The sequence below is a fragment of the Mercenaria mercenaria genome, chromosome 6, assembly GCF_021730395.1.
Source record: "Mercenaria mercenaria strain notata chromosome 6, MADL_Memer_1, whole genome shotgun sequence".
Classification (NCBI taxonomy): domain Eukaryota; kingdom Metazoa; phylum Mollusca; class Bivalvia; order Venerida; family Veneridae; genus Mercenaria; species Mercenaria mercenaria.
The window spans coordinates 48,422,606-48,445,182 of record NC_069366.1 but is presented as its reverse complement, the minus strand read 5'-3'; the positions used below and the strand labels follow the sequence as shown (position 1 = coordinate 48,445,182).

Here is a 22,577-nt window from a genome sequence, read left to right as displayed (position 1 = left end):
TACTTAGAAAATATCAGATTTCTTGGTTAAGTTTTATGTTTAGGTCAACTTTTCTCCTTAAACTATCAAAGCTATTGCTTTGAAACTTGCAACACTTGTTCACCATCATAAGCTGACCCTGTACAGCAAGCAACATAACTCCATCCTGCTTTTTGCAATAATTATTGCCCCTTTTGGACTTAGAAAATCATTTTCTTGGTTGAGTATTATGTTTAAGTCACATTTTCTCATAAACTATCAAAGCTATTGCTTTAAAACTTGCAACAGTTTTTCACCATCATAAGTGGACACTGTACATCGAGAAACATAACTCTATCCTGCTTTTTGCAAGAATGATGGCCCTTTTTAGCCTTAGAAAATCATGGGTAGGACAATATTTCTATTATACAAAAAAAATCAGATGAGCGTCAGCACCCGCAAGGCGGTGCTCTTGTTTGATACAAACTTCCAAAATATCTTCAACAACAATAAATCTTGGAATCCATGACAAATCAGATCCAATTGTAGGTTCCAGAGTTATTTTATATCTGATTACCTCCCCTGATTGTAGTCAAAATGGATTTATATCAGTAAGTACTTATAGGACTTGTTTGAAATTTCATTATTTTCATTAGTTGGTCTGATCCAATCAGGGTAGATAACTATGGACTGATTTTATGTCAAATTACCTCCCTTTATTTCAAATTAAAATGGGTATATCTCCGTTACTAATGAAGATACTGATCTGAAATTTCATTTATGTCAACAGATTTATTTGGCAGATCCTTCTTTTGTACATTTTCTTTTTAATTACTTCCCTTTTACGTTACTATAAATAGCTTATTTTTAGTAACTTTTTTTTTATTGGCCGTAGGGAAAAACCGAGACCACTTTTCTGTGGTACAACATGGATGATACCTACAATTTTTAGGTGTATTTTGACATATCTGTACCTTGTAAGAATTTTTTTTTCTTTTTGGTTAAATTTCTTTCCTTTGTTGTTCCTGTCCTTTGGACTTAGATATTTTTTCTGAGGACCTTCTTGTCCTCAAGTGCAATGATAACAGGTGAGCGATATAGGGCCATCATGGCCCTCTTGTTGATAGTTATCCTGACAAGATGTTACTATATACAATGTATATATATATTTGTGCATGGTTATTGTTAATGCATCAGGGTTTGTATATATATATATCCTCGTCAGATGATATTAATAGAATTGTTATTGTTTCAATATGCATGAATAACAGTAATTCAGTGTTTGAACATTTTGAATGTACAGGAATCAAACTAGCCTTCGGTATTTCAGTTTTCCAGCCCGTTTCCTTTCTTGAATAAAGCATAAAATACAAAGGGAGAAATTTGTGAAGGGATAAACTTAACATAGTTAACTGAAGCTGGCGTTCCAGTGATTTACAGTTTGATTCCTGTAGCTTAATAAATTGCAAATACAGTCAACCTGTAGCCAGCATCTGTCAACAAAATGTTCGATTTTCTTTGGATTTTTGAAGAATTTTATAACATTTTTTGTAAGGGTATTTTTATGTCATGGGTTTACATTTGGACTGTACATCTACTGCAAGGGTGGCAGGAAATGTAATCTCTAAGTTTCAAAATGGGCTGAAACCTTGTCGAAGCATTTCTAGAATAATGCTGCACCACATTTTGTCAAAAGCCTCTGTTATTGATAGTTTTGTTGCATTTTAAACTTACAGGGTCAAATTTTCTGTCACCAATTTTTAGACGACTTTGTTAAAAAACTGTATAATTATGTGATATTGTAAAATGTAATACTGCATGCAAGTGTAACAGTTTGAGTCGTTATTCTAAACCAACAGGTGGAGAAACTGAAACGAGAGAAAGCTGAAGTAGGTCCCATCTATACCGTCTTGTTGTATATATATATATTGTGCTTCCTTCTTCTTTGCTTTATTGTTTCTTTTGTCTTCCAATTTTTCAAAGCTCCTGAATTATTTTATTAAAGCTGATCAGTGTCAGAAATTTCTGTAGAGAATTTTGTTTTACACAGAAAAACACAATCGGTTTAAATCATATAGTAAACAAAGGTAAACAACAGCATAATTTTTTAGCTCGACTTTTCGAAGAAAATGTAGAGCTATTGCACTCGCCCCGGCGTCGGCGTCCCCGTTGGTTTAACGTTTTTGATAAAGTCAAATACCTCTGTTACTATCAAAGCTATTGACTTGAAACTTAAAATAGATATTTACTATCAAAGTCTACACCAGGAGAAACAATCCCCATAACTCTGATTTGAATTTTGACAGAATTATGCCCCTTTTTAACTTAGAATTTTTGGTTAAAGTTTTTGATAAAGTCAAATATCTCTGTTACTGTCAAAGCTATTGACTTGAAACTTAAAATACTTATTAACCATCAAAATCTACACCAGAAGAAACAATCCCCATAACTCTGATTGAATTTTGACAGAATTATGCCCCTTTTTAACTTAGAATTTTTGGTTAAAATTTTTGATAAAGTCAAATATCTCTGTTACTATCAAAGCTTTTGACTTGAAACTTAAAATACTTATTTACCATCAAAGTCTACACCAGGAGAAACAATCCCCATAACTCTGATTGAATTTTGACAGAATTATGCCCCTTTTTAACTTAGAATTTTTAAAAAGAATTGTTTGATGAAGTCAAATATCTCTGTTACTATTAAAGCTTTTGACTTGAAACTCACTTATTTTCTATCAAAGTCAACACTAGGAGACACTATTCCCATAACTCTGATTTGAATTTTGACAGAATTATGCCCCTTTTTAACTTGGAATATTTTTTACTGGCAAAGCTCTAATTCAGAGTCAAGCACTGAGAAAGTCGAGCGCGCTGTCTTACGGACAGCTCTTGTTAATAATAATAATGATAATGATAATAATCAAAATCATAATCTTAATATATTGATAAAGATATTTCAAACAATATATTGAAACCAGTTTTGAAGTTAACAATGAAAATATCATAAGGCCTAAAAAAATTCTTTGTTTCCAGTAACATGCTCAAAAAAATTAGGGTAGGTAGGTCGTAAAATTTTTATTTTAAAAAAAAAAAAATTTTTATTAGACTTTTCGGAAATTATTTTTATGTCAAAAAATGAATACAAGTAAATTATTCTCCAAGGCCATAAAAACATTTAGGGCCGGGCCAAAAACTTAGGGTAGGTCGGGGTACCAGAAACAAACACTTTTTTTACGCCTAATAAAGGATATCATTTCATTTGTATTTGCAAGTAAACTTTTTTTGTTAAAATTACATTGGCTTTCAAGAAGAATTTTCATGATAATGAATTTATCTTTTGTTTTATTTTTGCATGCATGTTTCTTTTTTAATCAGTAATGTCTTGTGTCTAGTTTAATGAGTAGTACTAATTTGAATAATATCTTGAAGGTTTAGGACTGTTTACATTTTACAAAAGTAAAAAACAACAACACTAGCTATGCATAATGGTGTCGTTCTTGTTTACTCAGATTAACACATTTTTATCGCTGCTTAATGCAATGTAATGGAAAAGTTGAATATATCTAATTTTTGCAGTTTTCTGAGAAAATATTAAAGCAGGTTTGTGCAGTGATTAATTTTGCTTTGTATTTGATGACTATAATTTTTAGTTTAAAGGAGCTGTTAATTTCCTGTTATCTAGATGTGTATTACAGATTTCTTTCTGACGAATATTAACCGATTCAAATTTTATAACATATTCACTTCTGGCTGTTTTTTTTAGAGATTTTCCATAGTCATTTTATGTGTATTTGCATGTAAAAATACCATCAGATCATTAACTTACATCATAAGCACACCATCAAAGAAGACTGCAACCCCATATTTATTCAAATGTATATTTACCTCTTATTTATCACCTACATACTCACTTTAAAAATGTGTGTTTATTTCTGCTGAAATGCCATGTAACGATACATGTTTAGGCCCCAGAAGGGACGTGTATAGATCTCACACTGTCTGTCTGTACATTAATTTTTTGTCCATCTGTCCAAAACAGGTCTGCCTTTGCCTGCCCGCTTAACTCAGTAAGGAGATCGAAGATCTGTGTGCTTTACCTAAAATTTTAGAAAGGATATAAAATGAAACTTTACACAATTGTTAAACATGATTGGAAGGTGTGTCACATAAAAGAGTTAGGTCTGTACTTTAAAGGTCAAAGTCATGTGCAAGGACTTTCTACTTTGGGGGCATTTGTCAGTGACTAGAACTTGTTTTGTACTTCTTCAGTAAAAGAGATTATTTGTTAAGAAATTTTACTATGTATTTTGAATGGGTTCTGTATTTTGAATTTTCTGATTTTCTCTCAACATTTCTTTCTGACTTTTGTCAAAGCTGTTAAAACTAATAATAGTTATTGCATGAATTTATATAAAAAAGAAAAGAATTAAATTTAAATCTATTTGTATCAGGTTGCTGAACGTCATGATGCAATTGTAAAGCTGCGTAATGAAAACCGTGAAATTGAAGAAAAATTGAGGGAGGCACTTGGAACAGCTCAGCATAGGGGAGAAGTTGTTAAACAACTGAGAGACGAGTTGAAAGGAACTGGTGGAAAGGTTGGTTTTAGAAATTTGTTTTAAGACGATGGAACTTATAAGTTGGAGTAAGAATAGGCTGCATTATTGTATGTTCTGGAAACTATTATAAAACTGCTTTCAGAAAAGTTTTTACACATTTAAGGTTAAACCAAAACTTTTTTAATGTAACTAAGACAGAGTTTTTTTGCGGAAGCTGTATTTTAACACAGTAAAATATATATGTTTTGTGTATATAGTGTTTAAAATGACATTTATGTATTTGTGTATTCTATTTTATTTCAGTCTGAAGCAGCAGAACGCCGTATTGAGCACCTGGAAAAAGAACTGCAAACGTTACATAGCAGATATTCTGCGGCAACTAGAGAGGTAATTACCTCCCTTTAATATATAAATGAACATCTGTATATTTTAAAATTCTGTTTACTTTGTACATCTATAAGTCACTATTAAATGAGCACTGAAGTGTAAAAATCAACATAAGAGCTTTGCAACCAGTATGGATCTTAGTAAGCCTGTACATTCATGCAGTCTGATCCGGAACCATACTATTTGCTTATCAGTTGCGTACAGTTGTTGAAATTGATAAACTGACTGTATGTAATGACAGTCAGCAATTTCTGTGATATTACATATCATCATATGCTATTTTGGCATCCTTTGATCAGATTGATCTTTAATCTAGAAAATAGTAATTCAAGTTAGTGAACCTGTAATGAAAATTGGCAATTTCCGCGCGATTATTTATCATCAAAATGCTATTTTGGCATCCTTTGGCCGCAACAGAAAATTGGTTTTCAATAACAATCCGAGAATGCTAAAATCACTTGCAGAGAATAGACATTCTAACAGAAAATACCGCTTGTTATTTTGGGTCCACTATCTTAACTCACAAAAACTGTCACAGATGTTGAACCGAATCATTCATGAAAAATTATAGAATCTGTTTTCAAGTTTCTCTTTGTTTTGTTGTTTCCAGATTGACCGAATGCAGGTTAACCTTCAGGAACGTGATTTGATGACTGGACAGTCCGAGACAATGTTCAAGTCAAAGCTGACTGACAAGGATGAAGAAGTTGCCAGGTTAAAGGCTGAAATAAACATCTTACATGAAAAATTATCTCAGAACCAAGCACAGGTATTCTAACATGTTTAATGTAATTTTATAACCATGATAAATACTGGTTTTTTATGCCCCCGGCATCTACTGATGCTGGAGGCATATAGTGATTGTCCTGTCCGTTCGTCTGTCCGTACGAGGTTAACCAAATGGGACCGTTTTGTCTAGCATCAATACCCCTTACTAGAATGACTTGATACTAATGCTGATGTAACCTGTAACCATTCCTCATCTTCAAACATCACCTGACCTCAGTTTGAGCTTGAGCTTGACCTCATTTTGGACTTTGGTTGCTTTGTATGGGCTATCTCTTGGTTAACCAAATGGGACCATTTCGTCTAGCATCAATACTGCTTACAAGAATGAATTGATACTAATACAGATGTAACCATAAGGTGCAAAATCTATAGACAAGGATGCCACCGGGGGCATCAAGCGTTTATTGAACGCAGCTCCTTGTTTTATCCTTGTATAACAGAGGCAGATATTCGGCCACTTCCCAGTTGAAAACAAGGTTATTTTCCCAATTGTGGTGGAGAAACTTCCAGAAATAAAAAAAGGAAGTAATGAGGTCATTTCGAAATTTGAAACCACCAGTTTGCTACCTCATTGATAAAATACTCTTTACCAAAATTGAGCAGTTATCACTTCTGAATATCCCAATTTAAAAAGTCAGGTCCTCTTCAAAATTTCTGGGTGAAATGCCCTGAATACTAATATTCCCCATTTTCTGAAGAATATGTTTTCACAGAGACTTGAGTTGTAGGCAATTGGTTTGATCACAGTCAAATTACCTGTCAGGACAGTATTAACTGTTTGGTTACATGGCTCAAACATAGACTTACCTGCAAGGCTAGCTCTGTAATAAACATTGCCTTCTACTTCCGAGCCAGAGGTCACAAGTGCAGTTTCTGGTAAAAGTAAATTAGTTCCATGATGTTTTGTGAAAGACATTATGTCTGATGTCATTTATTCTCCATTCCTGCTTCATGGGAGGAAGTTAATATAAGTGCGGATTTAGTGTGCCATGTTAACTGACTGCTTACCATAACTGAAAATCTGCAACATTGTTTCAGTCCAACAAAACAAACATTCAAACTTTTTGTGTCATGACACACCTGGGTCCGAGGTTATAAAACTAAGTTTGTGGACCAGTCTCAAAATAAAGTCCAGCCATTGGTCAGTTTTAATACAACCAGTCGGATACTGGAGACCTATTAGCTCCAGAATTGTTGGGCACTATTTTCATGTATTAATTTTTTCACACCCTTGATCTTTTGCAGATGCTGTCACGTGAAGAACATATTGGCCGTCTACAGTCGACTGTCCGAGACTTGGAAGAGGACTGTACAAAGAAAGAATCCGCACTACAGAAACTGGAGAGAGATCTGATGAATGTGGAAGATGTTAAACATAAAACTGATGACAGTGTAAGTCTGATATGCTGAACAACAGTTCTTACTTTAAAATAATTGATAAGAGCTTGTATTGTTACATATAAAACAAAAACAAGGGCCTCTGTTGTGGGTTAGTTAATGTTGCTGACTTTGAAACACTTCCCTCACCACTTGGGTCTGTACCTCTGCTTGGGATATAGAATTCTTTTATTTGAGGAAGTTGTCCAGTTGACTAGGAGGTCAATGGTACTATGTTATTGCACACCCATGCCTGAAACAATGTTCAGTTGGGGTCCCTTTAATAAATATTGAAAAATAACAATCGAACCTTAAGCATTTCTGTGTAACTTAAAATCCAAGAAAACCACTCAGAAACATATCTGTATATCTCAATAATCCAAGATTTGATTTGTCTTGCACTGTTAAGAACTGAAGTAAAATGACTTGTCTACTTTTTAGTTATCAAGAAGAGAAATAACCATTCAGCAGTTAGAACATGAGCTGGCCCAGGTGAAGACTCAGTATCGAGAGTCTGTAGAGGAGAACGGCAGACTAGAGGCTCGAATCCAAGCTTTCGCCATCAATGCACAGAGTGAACAAGATGTTCTTAACTCTGAGGTAAGGTTACTGTAATCTTAATTATTTTATTAGGACAGATCTGAGGAAGTGTAGATTGTGAGTGCATTCCCCAACTTCTCTAACTTTGATTACTAACATTTTTGTAGAAAAAGTCTGTGCACCTGACATGCAGAAAGAAGCAGTGTAGCTTCTAGAATTGGAGAATCGCCTTCAGTAACTTGAACTACCCTCCAAAACCAAAAATGACCGCTACTCTTATGGAGGAGTCAGTCGCCCATATATGTAATCACTAGTGATTATTAAAATCTAGATGCACACACATATTTCAAAGGTAGCTATAAACAAGTGCTACCTTATGGATAGAACCCACTAGAGTATAAATTTAGGGACCTCATTTGTCAAGTAGTTAAGGTTGCTGATTTCAGATCACTTGCCCTTCATTGATGTGGGTTCGAGCCTCCCTGGGGGCGTTGAATTTATATAAATTTCACTTTCCAAAGTTTAAAGTATATTTTACGTAGGAAGAAGAAATTATTCCAAAGACACATTTAGCTAATTTTCAGTTTTTACAAGTGTAAAATAATTTTGTAATTCTTGATATAAAAGATTATAAAAGATTCGCTTTTTTCTGTTTCTGGATTTATAGGAAATATATTTACATGTTCGGGTAGATTTCAGTTTGTTATGAACTGTTTACTGATATTTGAGCCGCACCATGAGTAAACCAACTTGGTGCATTTGCAACCAGCATGGATCCAGACCAGCCTGCGCATCTGCGCAGTCTGGTCAGGATCCATGCTGTTCGCTAACAGTTTCTCTAATTGCAGTAGGGTTTGAAAGTGAACAGTATGGATCCTGACCAGACTGCGGAGGCGCAGGCTGGTCTAGATCCATGCTGGTCGCAAATGCACTATGTTGGTTTTCTCGTGGCACAGCTCATTTCAGTTTTTGGTTTAATCTTTTCTGTTCATACATTTATATTTGGTTAAATTATGAAAAGTGTTTCCTGTTCCATCAAAATATTTTTTTGGTAATCTTTAAATAGATATTTGTTATGTTGACAAAATACTTACAAAATCATCTTTGTTTGTCATTAATCTTGTTTTTTTTTATAAACAATAGTGTTCTACACAGATTTGTTTTACATGATTTAAGATAGTTCATTCATGAAGAAAATCATTGTGCCGTTAATTGTGCTCGAATTATTGAGTAAAAGATGATAAAATTGATAGTGTACATGAACCTATAAAATTGTGTATAGTAACTTTATAACGTGTTTCTACATGGTAGAAAAAATGTTTTAGTTGTCATTGAAATTTTAGTTATTGTGAACTTTGATTTTATAAATTGTGTTTTGGATTTTGTTTATGGCCTGGTGCACAGTAAAGTGCCCAATTCAGCAAAAAATCATGTACATAGCTCCATCTTCCAAAAAATACATGGTAGAACTATGAAATAAAGTTTATAAGTAAGGTATGATACAGATGTAGATGTGGAGATGAACATTTATCATGAAAATTTAGAAATCAATTTGTGCACCAAGTTTAAGTAGGCAAAAATTAGCCATTTTTGCATGTAACAGGTTAGCATCAAAAATTTCATCATTTTTGTAAGCTGTCTCACAGAAATTCTGTTCTTTTTTACATCTTCACTATTAAATTTTATGAACGAAAAATATCTTAACTTTCATTTGATATATAACATCATGTACTTCTGTAATTCTTGTTCTGAGAATCATGGTTTGAACCAAAGTTGTATGGATGTAACGCCCTAGAAATCTGAAAAAGCTACACTTAAAAAAGTGTAGAGAAAAGTAGTATCTTTTGGTGCTAGAACACGTGAGATAGCCTTGAAAAGTTTGAATAATATGTAAGTTGAAAAAGTCAAAGTATCATTTCTGTAAATCAAGTCTATATATAAATATGGCCGAATATCTCATCAAAAGTGAGTTTGTGACTAGAAATCCGTAATGTCCGTCCCCCTACCATAAACTTCATTAAGTGTTATAAAACTAGAAATTTGCAGCATATTTTTATTACATATGATGACATGAGTAACATTTCCAAAAATTGTTGAAATCCATCAAGCAGTTTTTTAGATATTGACAAAAGTGTAAAAGTTATCTGTAATGTCCGTCCCCACTTATCATTGATTTTGAATGTTGTATATATATTATTATTTTCTATCAAATTCAATTCCTTTTCTTTCTGTTTTACCAATAAGAACTGAAATTTGAAGAAAATGCATTGAAAATCAGTAATATACATTATTTTGTGACATTTTTTCTTAAAAACACAGTGTGTGTAAAAAAAATGTCAAAATTTGTTGAAATCTTCAGCAAAATGAATCAGTTTCGTACATGAATTTTACTTTCATACAAAGAATTCATGCAAAAACATGAAAAAAGACTAATGAGTATATATATATAAAGTAAAACTTTGCCAAACATTATCTATAAGCATATTTAAAGTGTTGGGGGACGGACATTACATTTTTGGACTAAAACTACATGTTGAAAAAAGTAAGTAGAGTTTCAGTCCTCAGTCTTCTTGAAATTTATAGTCTTGTAATTTATAGGTTTTAACATCATATCCAAAAAACTCTGCCCCTCTTTTGTCCCTAATTAAAATAAACTTTTTGAAATGCTACCATAAACACTTGATCCCCCTCCCCTAGTGCCCTTATGTATATTTCTTATCTTTTATATTTTCTCTTACATTTTCATCTACAAAATAAAGGGTCATAAGATGCATCAAAATCATTCCTTAATTAAAACAACATAACTAATTAGTGACCTATTGAAATGGCAACAACATGCCATAAAACACAGGTGGCCACAGAAGATCACAAAATCACACTTTCTCAACAGGGTGCCAATATACAAGGGACCATAAAACCCCTAAACTGGATCTTAATTGATCATTATGGAATCTTTACCTAAAACAACACTCTTTGATGTAAGTGTTATAATCCTGTGCATTGTATAAAATTAAAACCCCTAGTAAGGATATATTTTGCCTTTTTTGCCAAAGACTTCCCCCTTTAAAAAAAAAAAGGCATATAATTAAACAGTGAAAAAATAAAAGACTGGTACAAGTATACAAAAAATGACAATGTGTTGAAGTGTTATATTTTTTCAATCATAGACAGAACATTATTATGTTATCATTATTTCTTTCTGTGCCATTAACACAGCACTGACAGAAAGCTAAACTGATACAGTAATATTATGGTCTTCTACATACTGGAAGTTGTTAGATATGGATTAGTTTTATGTCAATGCTTGTACCGCATGTTTTTTTTCTTTGAAACAGAACAGTACTTGTATATATTACAATATTATGCAGTGAAGAATTGATTGTAAAGCTGATTTTGACAAATACTGTTAATACTAGTAGAATACTTTTTGAAAATTAGTAAAATACTTAGTAAATACTTCAATCTCGCTAGCTTTTTTAACTGCTATTTAAATGAATGTTTGAAATGTATTTCTTTTTGACATTTAGTAAAACCATTTACTATATTTATGGACATATTACCTATTGAAATGACACAAATGTTTGCTTAGTTAAGAAATTTAAATTTCAGAGTAATTTATGTTTCAAAGTAGTTACAAAAGCTGAACCAGTCATTTTATGTAATGTCCGTCCCCCATTTCCGGTACTATTTATTTATGATATTTTCTGCTTAAATGTAATATAAATAAGAGTATTAATGTTTCTACTTTGTTGTTTGTATTAATTACTTGCTTTAAAGGTGTTTTCCTGCTGTAAATGTTCCATTTTCCAAATTTTATATTAAAGTGAATTTTACGATTAACAGAAAATGATCGTAATTTCAAAGAAATTAGCTATATTTTTTTACAAAATGGAAAAGCAAAGAGTAAAGGCTTATAAATTCTTGATCTGTGACCTCAAACTATTAGAAAATACACATAAAAGAAGTGGTTTTGCATAAAACATTTACAGCAGGAATCTAATTAGAATGAAGGTGTAATGTCCGTCCCCAACCCGACATGGCAACTTGAATCCACTTTTTTGAAAAAAAGTCCCAAAAAGTTGTCTATTTGGGTACTGATCCTTGTGCACAACATGTTGAAGTGTAGAAAAAAGGTATTTTTCAGGGCAAAGTAAAAACTTTATTTTTTGACTTAGATGCTAACCCAGTTGGGCACTTTACTGTGCACCAGGCCTTATTTAATTTTATATATAAGTTTTGGAGTTTATTTTTCTATATTTTGGAGATAATTTGTACTAAAAACATCCCCAGTGTTTTATATATAAAACCTGGAATTAAACATGGCCACTGCTAGTCCTGGTAGAAAGAAACTGGATATTATGGAATTAGAGGTTGACACTTTTATTTGTAGTTACATAAATTTCTTTGGCTTTTAGATTGAAATAGATTGTTGACTACATTTGTTGTAATGAGTGACAGTCAGTTATAGTAATACCAGTTATTGGAATATTCCATTTATTTGGATACAGAGTTGAAGCACCAATCGATTCCTGTATAATTTCTATTTTTTTGCATAGAATTTTCACTGAATGTATGATCTGGTACTTCTTCATAAACTGGAGAAATAGCTTTAAGTTTTCTCTGTAACTCAACTTAGTCAATATCCCTTTCAATCAATGATTCTTTTTTCGCACCATGTGACTATATAATATATTTCAGTAATGGATACAAGAAAAGATGTATTATTTCTATATTTCATGGTTCAAAATAAATTAGGAATTTCCATGAGAGACACTGACTAATAAAAGTATACGCACGGTCTTGTATATGTCATAGTTTCAAATAGTTGTTTAGAAGGTCAGCATCTATAGTTTGCAAACATCTGAACTATTTTTCATCAAGAAAAGTAAGCATATGCTAAAAAGGTTATTAACATTGTTCAGTACAGTACAGAGTATTATAAATCTTACCAGGTTGAAAAAACATACTGCAAAATTATTAATTTTCATGGAGGACTGATTTTCATGGATTTTTTTTGTTAAAACAATCCATGGAATCAAATCCACAAAATAAAATCCCAATGAAGGAGACAGTTTCTCAGTCATTTTATGTTTAGATGCAAAATTCATATCCCAACAAATTACCTATTTTGTTCAAATACACGAAATTTTGTGCGCACAAAATGAAATGATTGCATAGTTACTAGACTTGCCAGTCAGTTCATTCAGCATGTTTTCACCCGAGTACTCATTCAAGGATATCTCTGTCTTGTACTGTACAGTATTGTCATTGGGTGAAGTATTTTTGAAAAGATGTACATAATACATCAAAGGTTGTGGTCTAATAGGTTCTCTAATACTATGGATTAAATATTCATCAAAATAGCAGCCATTTATGTTATTTTCTTGTCAATTTTTGTAGGTGAAGAGACGAGAAGATGCTATAAAACGTCTCAAAATGGATTATGTGAATCTACAAGAAATCAACAATAAACGAGAAGAAAAGGTAATGATTTCAGATCTATATTTTTCTTTTTTACTATTTTTGGGTGCTTTTTATCATTGGAATGTTAAAAGATTGTGTGCCTGCTTACTTTTTGAAGCAAACAGCATTTTTTGACTCATTTATAATGAATTGGGGTCTTAGTGGCTCTATTCTTTGCTTAAAAGTTGATAGCATCTCACACTTCTAAGTTTAGTGGAATATCTTCTGAATATTTTAGCACAACAATGTTAAAAGTAGCCAGATAGAATGCAAGTCTAGTCCCTAAAGTAGACATCATTTTTCAGTGAAATAATGAAATAAATCTTATAAGAAGATTTTAAACATGATGTATTTTTGTGCCTTTGGTACTGGAGTGAAATCATTAAAAGATTAAAAGTTCATCATAATGGATGTTTATATTTTTTAAATAATTGTAACTCAAAAGATAAAAGTATTAAAAAGAGCTTAAGGATGACATACATTTAATACATTTTACTGATTTAGTTGAAGGAAGGTGTAAATCATTTGGATATGTTAGATGGGACTGTGAGTGAACTTTGACCCCTGCAGAACTTTTGTCACAATTTCTTATCATTTATATCTTTTGCACATTGAATTTCTTTAAAGTAGTTCCTAGGTTGTCTTCTGGTTTTCCAAGTACCTTTTTGTACCCCCCGACAACAGAGTTGTAAGGGGGGGTATACTGGTTTTAGGTTGTCTGTCTGTCCGTCCGTCTGTCTGTCCGTAGACACAATCTTGTGCGCACCATCTCTTCTCATCCCCTTGACAGAATTTAATGAAACTTCACACAAGTGATCAGTAACAACAGTAGTTGTGCATGGGGCATGTTAGGGTCTTTCAGAAAAAAAACTTGCAGAGTTATGGGACTTTGTTTTTTGTTACTATACTATATACATAGACACAATCTTGTGCACACCATCTCTCCTCATCCCCTTGACACAATTTAATGAAACTTCACACAAGTGATCAGTAACATCAGTAGTTGTGCATGGGGCATGTTAGGTTCTTTCAGAAAAAAAAATTGCAGAGTTATGGGATTTTGTTTTTTGTTACTATACTATATACATAGACACAATCTTGTGTGCACCATCTCTCCTCATCCACTTGACACAATTTAATGAAACTTCACACAAGTGATCAGTAACAACAGTAGTTGTGCATGGGGCATGTTAGGTTCTTTCAGAAAAAAATTTGCAGAGTTACGGGACTTTGTTTTTTGTTACTAAACTGTATACATAGACACAATCTTGTGCGCACCATCTCTCCTCATCCACTTGACACAATTTAATGAAACTTCACACAAGTGATCAGTAACAACAGTAGTTGTGCATGGGGCATGTTAGGTTCTTTCAACGACAAAAATTGCAGAGTTATGGGACTTTGTTTCTTGTTAACATACTATGTGCATACAGTCTGCATATGCAGTCTTGTGTGCGCCTAATCTTCCGAACCCTTGCACACAATTTAATGAAACTGCACACAAGTAATCAGTGCCAACCCTAGTTGTGCATGGTGCATGTTATGTTCTTTTAGATAAATATTCTGCATAGTTATGGGACTTTGTTTTTTGTTACTAAACTGTATACGTACAGTCTATATACATACAGTCAACATTATTATGCAATCTTGTGTGCGTCAAATTGCAATGTACTATGTCAGTGCATGTGGGGGGTACATTCATCACCTTTAGTGATAGCTCTAGTTTTGAAAGTTTTTTTTGAATACTGGGAAATCTTTAGTTTTGTGGGCATGAAATTTCATGGTTTTGGCTCAAACGGCTAGTTCCTGGGGATATGAGTTTATGTATTTAAAATTTAGAACATTGCATGACACAACTGATGTTGTTCCCATGCTCTGGATTTACCATTTTGATGAAGAAATTCCATACTCACAGAGCAAAATTTTACCTTTTGTATGTGACCTACCATAACACCGGTCAGTCAGTGCTGAAGAAGGCAGTGAGACACTGCCAAAAATTACACAAGGTAAAATTTTGCTCTGAGTATGGAATTTCTTCATCAAAATTGCATGACAGTATTACTTGTTCATTAGGTTAAGTTTCTTCGATTGATTCAGGAATTAAATCCATGAACATTAATCTTCCACAGATATTAACCATTTAACAGTATAACGTGTTTGTGTAATGAAAACACGAAATCAGCATTTTCTTAGAGGGTGAAAAAGAAAACACTGTGCAAACAAAGTTAAACATTGGGAGAAAAATCAGGGTAGATAATCTAGGAATTTATTTCTTATGTCTGTATAGAAAAAACTTACTCTGTGTGTGATCTAACAAATTCACTTTCCTGTGACTGCATATATATATGTCAAATTCCTCACAAACATGTATGTGTCAAAGTTTACTGACAGTTCTGTAGGAAATAGCTCTTGGTTATGATTATACTCCCAGATACAAATTCTAATTCAAATGCGCTTGCATTTGTCTGTAATTTCTTTCTGAAGGCATATTGCTGAAACTGTTGAATTGATTCTCAAATTTGTGCATGACCTTATCAAGATGACATGCAGAGTGCACATCCAAGGTCAACAAGTTCAAGGTCAAGGTCACACTTGATCGTCAAAAGTCATGATCATAACATTTTACTTTCCCTGTATCAAAGTATTGTCTAGGGGTATTGATCAACTTCAGTGATAGCTCTAGCTATATTTGAGAAATTTTGAATTATTTGGACACTAGCAAAAGTAATTAAATATGGTATATGCTACAGATAAATGGAACTTATAATGTAAGTTTTAGATATAGTACCAGAATATAAAATGTTATAAGATGTTTAGACATGTATCTTATGCAATATAAAGGCTTTACTAAAATGTATATTTCAATATGACTAATGATACAAGGCCATGTATGCAGTGCTGTTCTCCAGGCCCAAATATTTCCGAAACCTAGCATGAAATTCTCATGTATAAATATCCCAACGGTTTGACTCGGTAAAAACACTAGAAATAGTTTATGAATGAACCTTTTTAAGAGTGCCAGATTAAATTGGCTTGAGTAAAATTTCAATGGTACTTTAAATTGGAGAACAACATCTACATGATTTGGGAAGATAATGGTAGCACAAGAGATAAACCCATACAAATAAAATACTGTGAAATTATCTTATTTTTGGGGCATGAAATGTCATGGTATTGGCCAAAATGGCTGTTTCTTGGGTGTATATATTACTGGATATTGAACTATGAACAGAAAATGAATGGGGATTTTACCGCATCATTTGGAATAAATTTTGCGGATTGATTCAATCACAAAGTCCACAAAAAAATAGTCCCCCCCACCCACCCACACAAGAAAAAACCCCAAATGATTTCACAGTATTATGTTGAAGAGGGTTTTGAGTTGTAAAATAGGTTTACATCAATTTCTTATTCGCGTTTCTGTCGTATTACAATGCAGGTGTAATAGTGGACAAAATTGACATGAAATATACTTGTTTAAGAGATACAGTGTTTGACTGATATCTTTCTTCGCCTTTCTACATCTATGAAAATTAAAATCTTATGAAGTAAAACTGAAAAAAAGTTTTAAGTCTGTATTACCGGTACATAAAGATTAAATAAAATTGATATTTTACTTGCAGATTAACCAGTTGGAAAGAGAAGTGGAGCAACATAAGACACAATTAAGGACAGCTAACTCTGAGGTAATGTTATTTAGTGAGAGGTTTTCAATCTTTACGAATAATTAACATATTTAAAATAAAAATACAGTTCTGAGAATGAATGATCTAAATGTGTTTTCTAGAGTTAGTGAAGTATGGAAAGTTTTTTGTCTTTAGTTAGTTAATATTAGGTTGTTTTCAGTTTCAGAATATTCATGTATATTTTTTGCACCAATTTACAGATTGAGACAAAGAAAAGCAGCGTTACGAACCTGGAAGCTCAGATAGAGGATCTGAAGAAAAGGAGTTCAAATCAACTTGATGAGATCAACCGACTTGAGGACCAAGTTAGAAATATGAATATAGACCAGACCGCCATGCAGTCAAAGATTGATAACCTCCAACTTAATGTAAGCAACTATTAAATCTATTTTAGTGGAACTCCATCAGACCAGAGCCTGTGTAAAGAGACCCCCCCCAACCCCCTACACACGGAGACTGGAAGGCATAACCCAAAGCAAATATCTTGATTGTCTTTGGCCAAACGTACCCGTGTAATACAAAATTTTACTAATTGAAATTTTTCCTGCAAGTGGCATATTCAGTGAAATTTGAATAGTCTGTATTCAAAATGCATCTTCAGGGTCGGCATTCTGTTTAGTAAGTCAGTTTCTGTATTCTATTTATGATACTTCAGACTAAGTAAATTTACCTTCCATGCCTGAATTTGAATATTTAAGTATTGTTTGTTTTATATAAGACTTGAATGAATTGTAGAAACTGTCCTTATTTTACAGGTCAACAACAAGGAAGATTTTATTGGTCAGTTGAAAGCAGATCTTGCCTCTCTGCAAAGACAGCAGAAAGAAACTACAGAAAAGGTTATGTTTGTAATAAAAGTGTTACCCGTGAAAATATATAAATATTGTTGATACTGTTGTACCAAAAAAAGTAAAACAATTTCAGTAGGTGGAGCACAAAACTGATTCGAAAGGTCTTGAATTTGTTCCCTGTGTGTGGTGAATGTTTAATTGTTATAGTTTTAATGAATACACTGTACCTGAAGTCATTTGACCCCCACTAATTTATGTGGGGAAGTTGTCATTTAGGGAGAATGGTCTCTACTGAAGTCCAGAAGGAAAGGTTAGGTTATGTGACTTCTATAACATACTGCAAAATCATTAATATTTGATGGGAACTAATTTTCAAAGTTTTCATGGTGGTTTTATTTGGCAAAACTAAATCCAAACAAACAAGCAAAGTTTCCATTCTTTTATCTTGATTTAAGTGGAAAAAAATAAGTGGAAATAGCTGTTTTAATTTAAGTGGATATAGCTGTTTTGGGCAAAGAAAATTAAATCTTATTTGCACAAAACTAAATGAGTTTACAGTAACTAAAATATTGCTTAAATATGGTGTTGATTTCAAACAAAACATTTACAATAACATTTGATGAGTACCATCATTAATAATTGTTGGATATTTTCATAAATGGTAATTTGAACTTGTCAGATTGCATGAGATATATATTACTGTTGTGCAGGTTGTAGTGAGGGATGACACGATTCAGAAGTTGAACGCAGATATTGGTAAACTCAAGTCATCACATAATGAGAAACTTCATGAGATAGGTAAACAGACAGAAACCATCAAGAAACTACAAGATGCCCTCACACAGTGTCATTATGACCTGGATGAGACACGGAAAAAGGCTGAGGAAGATGTAAGTCATGTTGGTTTATAGTTAGATGACTTCAGCAAGAGATAGTGGTATACCTATGAAATAAGTTTTATTTTCGAGGCACTAATTTTCATTGATTTTGTACAAATGGCAGTCCCAGTGAACAGATAGAATTCTTTTGTACTTTATCTTTAAGATGTTAAATCTACGAAATTAAGTACCCAAACCCCTCCTACGAAAGCACTGTTTTTTGCAGAAGCAACAACATTCAACACTCTTTGCTAATGAAATTTAAGGATTTCAAAGTACCTGTTGGTACTCGCATACTGTAGATGAATGTTGCATTTAATGAGTTACCAAATGTGGAAAAGTACAACACTATGGAATGGCAAAGTTTGGCGCTAAATGAACCATGAACAGATATGACTTTTTTTTGAAAACATTGCGATGTACATGTTTTTGTTCAGATTTATTTGAATCACATTCAGAAATGATTAAGTAAAGGTTTAGTGCTAAAGTGAGCCTGTTTTAAAGAACTGACAAATCTTTTGAGGTGCCACATATCGAGGGTGTAATTTATTGATTTTTGATCTGTTTTACAGAAACACGTGAGGGAAGAACAGGTGAAACAGTTACAGGAAGATTTAATGGAATCCCAGTCACAGTACAGTAAATGTTATAATGATGTAAGTCTTTCTGATCACTGTTAATCACTTGAATACAGTTACATTACACATGTCTTGATAAGGATTACAATTACATGTTGACGGATAGCTCAGTGGTTTGCACACTGGCCTTCCGATCCTGAGGTCGGGGGTTCGATCCCCGGCAGCTACTCGGTAATGTTTACCAAATTTGGAAAGACAGATTAAGTTGTCATCAATTAATGTTGATTACATTTTTACTAATACCAGAAATGTAATTTTTGCAGATGTTGAAAGCAGAAGATGATATTGAGAAACTGAAGGGAGAGAACTCCAATTTAAATAAGATAACACAGTCAACTTCTGAGGAGACAACTTCACTGCAAGAACAAGTGCATCAGTTAGAGCTAGACCTCACCATTTCTCAGGAAAAACACAGAACTTGTCAAAAAGAGGTAAAGATTTTAAAATAGTAAGGGAAGTAATTGAGTGTCAACTTTTTCATAGTCCATATGAGTTTTCTCCCTTTAATCAGACTTAAATTTCGGGAAGAGTCTGAGTTCTTCGTATTGTTTCACAAGGAATAGTAAAATACACAAGTTATCATTACATTTCAGGTTGCAAGTCGAGACCAAGCTATACTGAAACTACAAACAGAGCTGGACACAACAGGGGAGAAATATTCTGGAGCTGTTGATGAGGTAAATAAAGGTTATTTAGATGGAAAACTTATGGAGTAAAAACAGTTTTTGATAGAATTATTGAATGCATGTAGTTGTAATTTCCAAAATATCTCAAAAAGTAATGAAATGGTTTTAAAGAAAAGAAATTGTCTGTTATTGAAGGTCCTAAAAAGTTTAATTTTTACAGTGAATGGATGGCAGCATGAGAAAAACCAGCTGCTTGCCTGCTGCGCCAGAAGAAATATGAAATATTTGTAACTTCTTACACAAAAGGATTCATATCTAAACTCCATTTTGAACTTGATTTCAGTGTAAAATACGTGATGATGAAATGCAGAGGTTAAATAGCAAAGTAAAACAACTTCAGCAGGAGATACGCAATCTGAACGCTGAAATAGAGGATCGTGATCAGAAGGTAAAATAACCTATACATATATGAACTTTTCCAACAAAAACAGACTGTCATTCTCCTTTTGTATCGTTTTGTAATTGTATACTGTTGATTGGGGAATTTGAGCCACTTTGATATAGAAATTAAAGGTAGTGTAACAGTAATTTAACAGTTATGACATTCCTGTACGATATTGTATTCTCTGTATATGATTTTGGCATTCTCCGTATATGATTTTTGGCATTCTCCGTATATGATTTTGGCATTCTCCTGATTTTGGCATTCTCCTGATTTTGGCATTCTCTGTATATGATTTTTGGCATTCTCCGTATATGATTTTGGCATTCTCCGTAAATGATTTTTGGCATTCTCCGTATATGATTTTGGCATTCTCTGTATATGATTTTTGGCATTCTCCGTATATGATTTTTGGCATTCTCCATATATGATTTTGGCATTCTCTGTATATGATTTTGGCATTCTCCGTGTATGATTTTGGCATTCTCCGTATATGATTTTGGCATTCTCTGACTGCTAATGTAGTTAATATGAACAACCAGACGGAGAATGCCGAAGTATCATAAGGAGGATAAGGAATTGAACAAAAATTGGCTAATGTTGTTACAGATCCACTACCTTAACAGTCAGCAGTTATATTGCTGACTACTTACTGGCCTGTTTTAAATTTGTTAACCTTTAGCCTGCTGGCAGCAAGTGGTTTTGCCTTTGCAACCAGTGCAGACCAGGCTGATCATGGTCTGCGCTGTTCGCTATTCAGTCAGTAAATTTTCAGTGAACACTCCTTTGTATAATAAATGGTATTGCCCAAATTGAATGATGGACAAGTCCATTTTAGAAATTTAGCAGGATTAAAGGTTAGTGAAAAATAAAACTGTTGTGAATGTTACCAGGTCTACAGTATATACAAGTATGACGCATTTTCGTATTTTCAATTCAAATTCTGAACTTAGTTTTAAACTAAGTTTAAGTCATACAATGCTTGCTGTCCGATAAAAGTCTTGTGTTGTATGTATTTGCAATTTTTAGCTCGACTATTCGAAGAATAGTCAAGCTATTCTACTCACCCTGGCGTCGACGTCACACCTTGGTTAAGTTTTTGCATGCAGGTACATACAGCCATCAATTAAAGGCATATAGCTTTGAAACTTACTTTTTCTTTTTCTAGGTCAATTACCAACCACTCTGGGTCAAGTCCCATAACTCTGACATGTATTTTGAGCAAATTATGCCCCTTTTTGGACTTAGAAAATTTTGGTTAAAGTTTTACATGCAAGTTACTATCTCCAAAACTAATGCAGATATTGATTTGAAACTTCACATGTGTCTTCGGGGTTATAAAACTAGTTGATAGCAGCAAGTCCCATAACTCTGACTTCCATTTTGGCCAAATTATGCCCCCTTTTGGACTTAGAAAATTCTGGTTAAAGTTTTGCGTGCAAGTACATACAGCTATTTCTAAAAGGCATATAGATTTGAAACTTACTTTTTCTTTTTCTAGATCAATTACCAACCTTACTGGGTCAAGACCCATAACTCTGACATGTTTTTTGAGCAAATTATGCCCCCTTTTAGACTTAGAAAATTCTGGTTAAAGTTTTACATGCAAGTTATTATTTCCAAAACTAATGCAGATATTGATTTGAAACTTCCCATGTGTCTTCAGGGTTATAAAACTAGTTGATAGCAGCAAGTCCCATAACTCTGACCTTCATTTTGGCCAAATTATGCCCCCTTTTGGACTTAGCAAATTCTGGTTAAAGTTTTGCGTGCAAGTACATACAGCTATTTCTAAAAGGCATATAGATTTGAAACTTATTTTTTCTTTTTCTAGATCAGTTACTAACCTCACTGGATCAAGTCCCATAACTCTGGCATGTATTTTGGGCAAATTATGCCCCCTTTTGGACTTAGTAACTTGCATGTAAAACAATTTTGGTTAGAGTTTTACATGCAAGTTACTATCTCCAAAACTAATGCAGATATTGATTTGAAACTTCACATGTGTCTTCGGGGTTATAAAACTAGTTGATAGCAGCAAGTCCCATAACTCTGACTTTCATTTTGGCCAAATTATGCCCCCTTTTGGACTTAGAAAATTCTGGTTAAAGTTTTGCGTGCAAGTACATACAGCTATTTCTAAAAGGCATATAGATTTGAAACTTACTTTTTCTTTTTCTAGATCAGTTACCAACCTCACTGGGTCAAGACCCATAACTCTGACATGTTTTTTGAGCAAATTATGCCCCCTTTTAGACTTAGAAAATTCTGGTTAAAGTTTTACATGCAAGTTATTATTTCCAAAACTAATGCAGATATTGATTTGAAACTTCCCATGTGTCTTCAGGGTTATAAAACTAGTTGATAGCAGCAAGTCCCATAACTCTGACCTTCATTTTGGCCAAATTATGCCCCCTTTTGGACTTAGCAAATTCTGGTTA

General features: G+C 33.3%; 1 protein-coding gene across 25 annotated transcripts in view; it reads left to right on the top strand.

Annotated features, from left to right (window-relative positions):
* LOC123550510 (golgin subfamily B member 1-like) overlaps positions 1-22,577 on the top strand; it is a 111,467-nt gene that overhangs the window by 41,859 nt on the left and 47,031 nt on the right. For 18 of the 25 annotated variants that reach the window (XM_053545814.1, XM_053545811.1, XM_053545800.1 and 15 more), the window contains 16 exons: positions 1,818-1,847; positions 4,412-4,558; positions 4,823-4,906; positions 5,517-5,675; positions 6,941-7,087; positions 7,514-7,672; positions 8,280-8,300; positions 13,013-13,096; positions 16,699-16,761; positions 16,962-17,129; positions 17,517-17,600; positions 18,263-18,442; positions 19,003-19,086; positions 19,332-19,499; positions 19,662-19,745; positions 20,038-20,142. In XM_053545814.1, coding sequence (XP_053401789.1) covers positions 1,818-1,847; positions 4,412-4,558; positions 4,823-4,906; positions 5,517-5,675; positions 6,941-7,087; positions 7,514-7,672; positions 8,280-8,300; positions 13,013-13,096; positions 16,699-16,761; positions 16,962-17,129; positions 17,517-17,600; positions 18,263-18,442; positions 19,003-19,086; positions 19,332-19,499; positions 19,662-19,745; positions 20,038-20,142 — 1,767 coding nt within the window. The remainder of the gene's footprint in view (positions 1-1,817; positions 1,848-4,411; positions 4,559-4,822; positions 4,907-5,516; positions 5,676-6,940; positions 7,088-7,513; positions 7,673-8,279; positions 8,301-13,012; positions 13,097-16,698; positions 16,762-16,961; positions 17,130-17,516; positions 17,601-18,262; positions 18,443-19,002; positions 19,087-19,331; positions 19,500-19,661; positions 19,746-20,037; positions 20,143-22,577) is intronic. The other 7 variants (XM_053545820.1, XM_053545816.1, XM_053545808.1 and 4 more) reach the window with 3 other exon arrangements.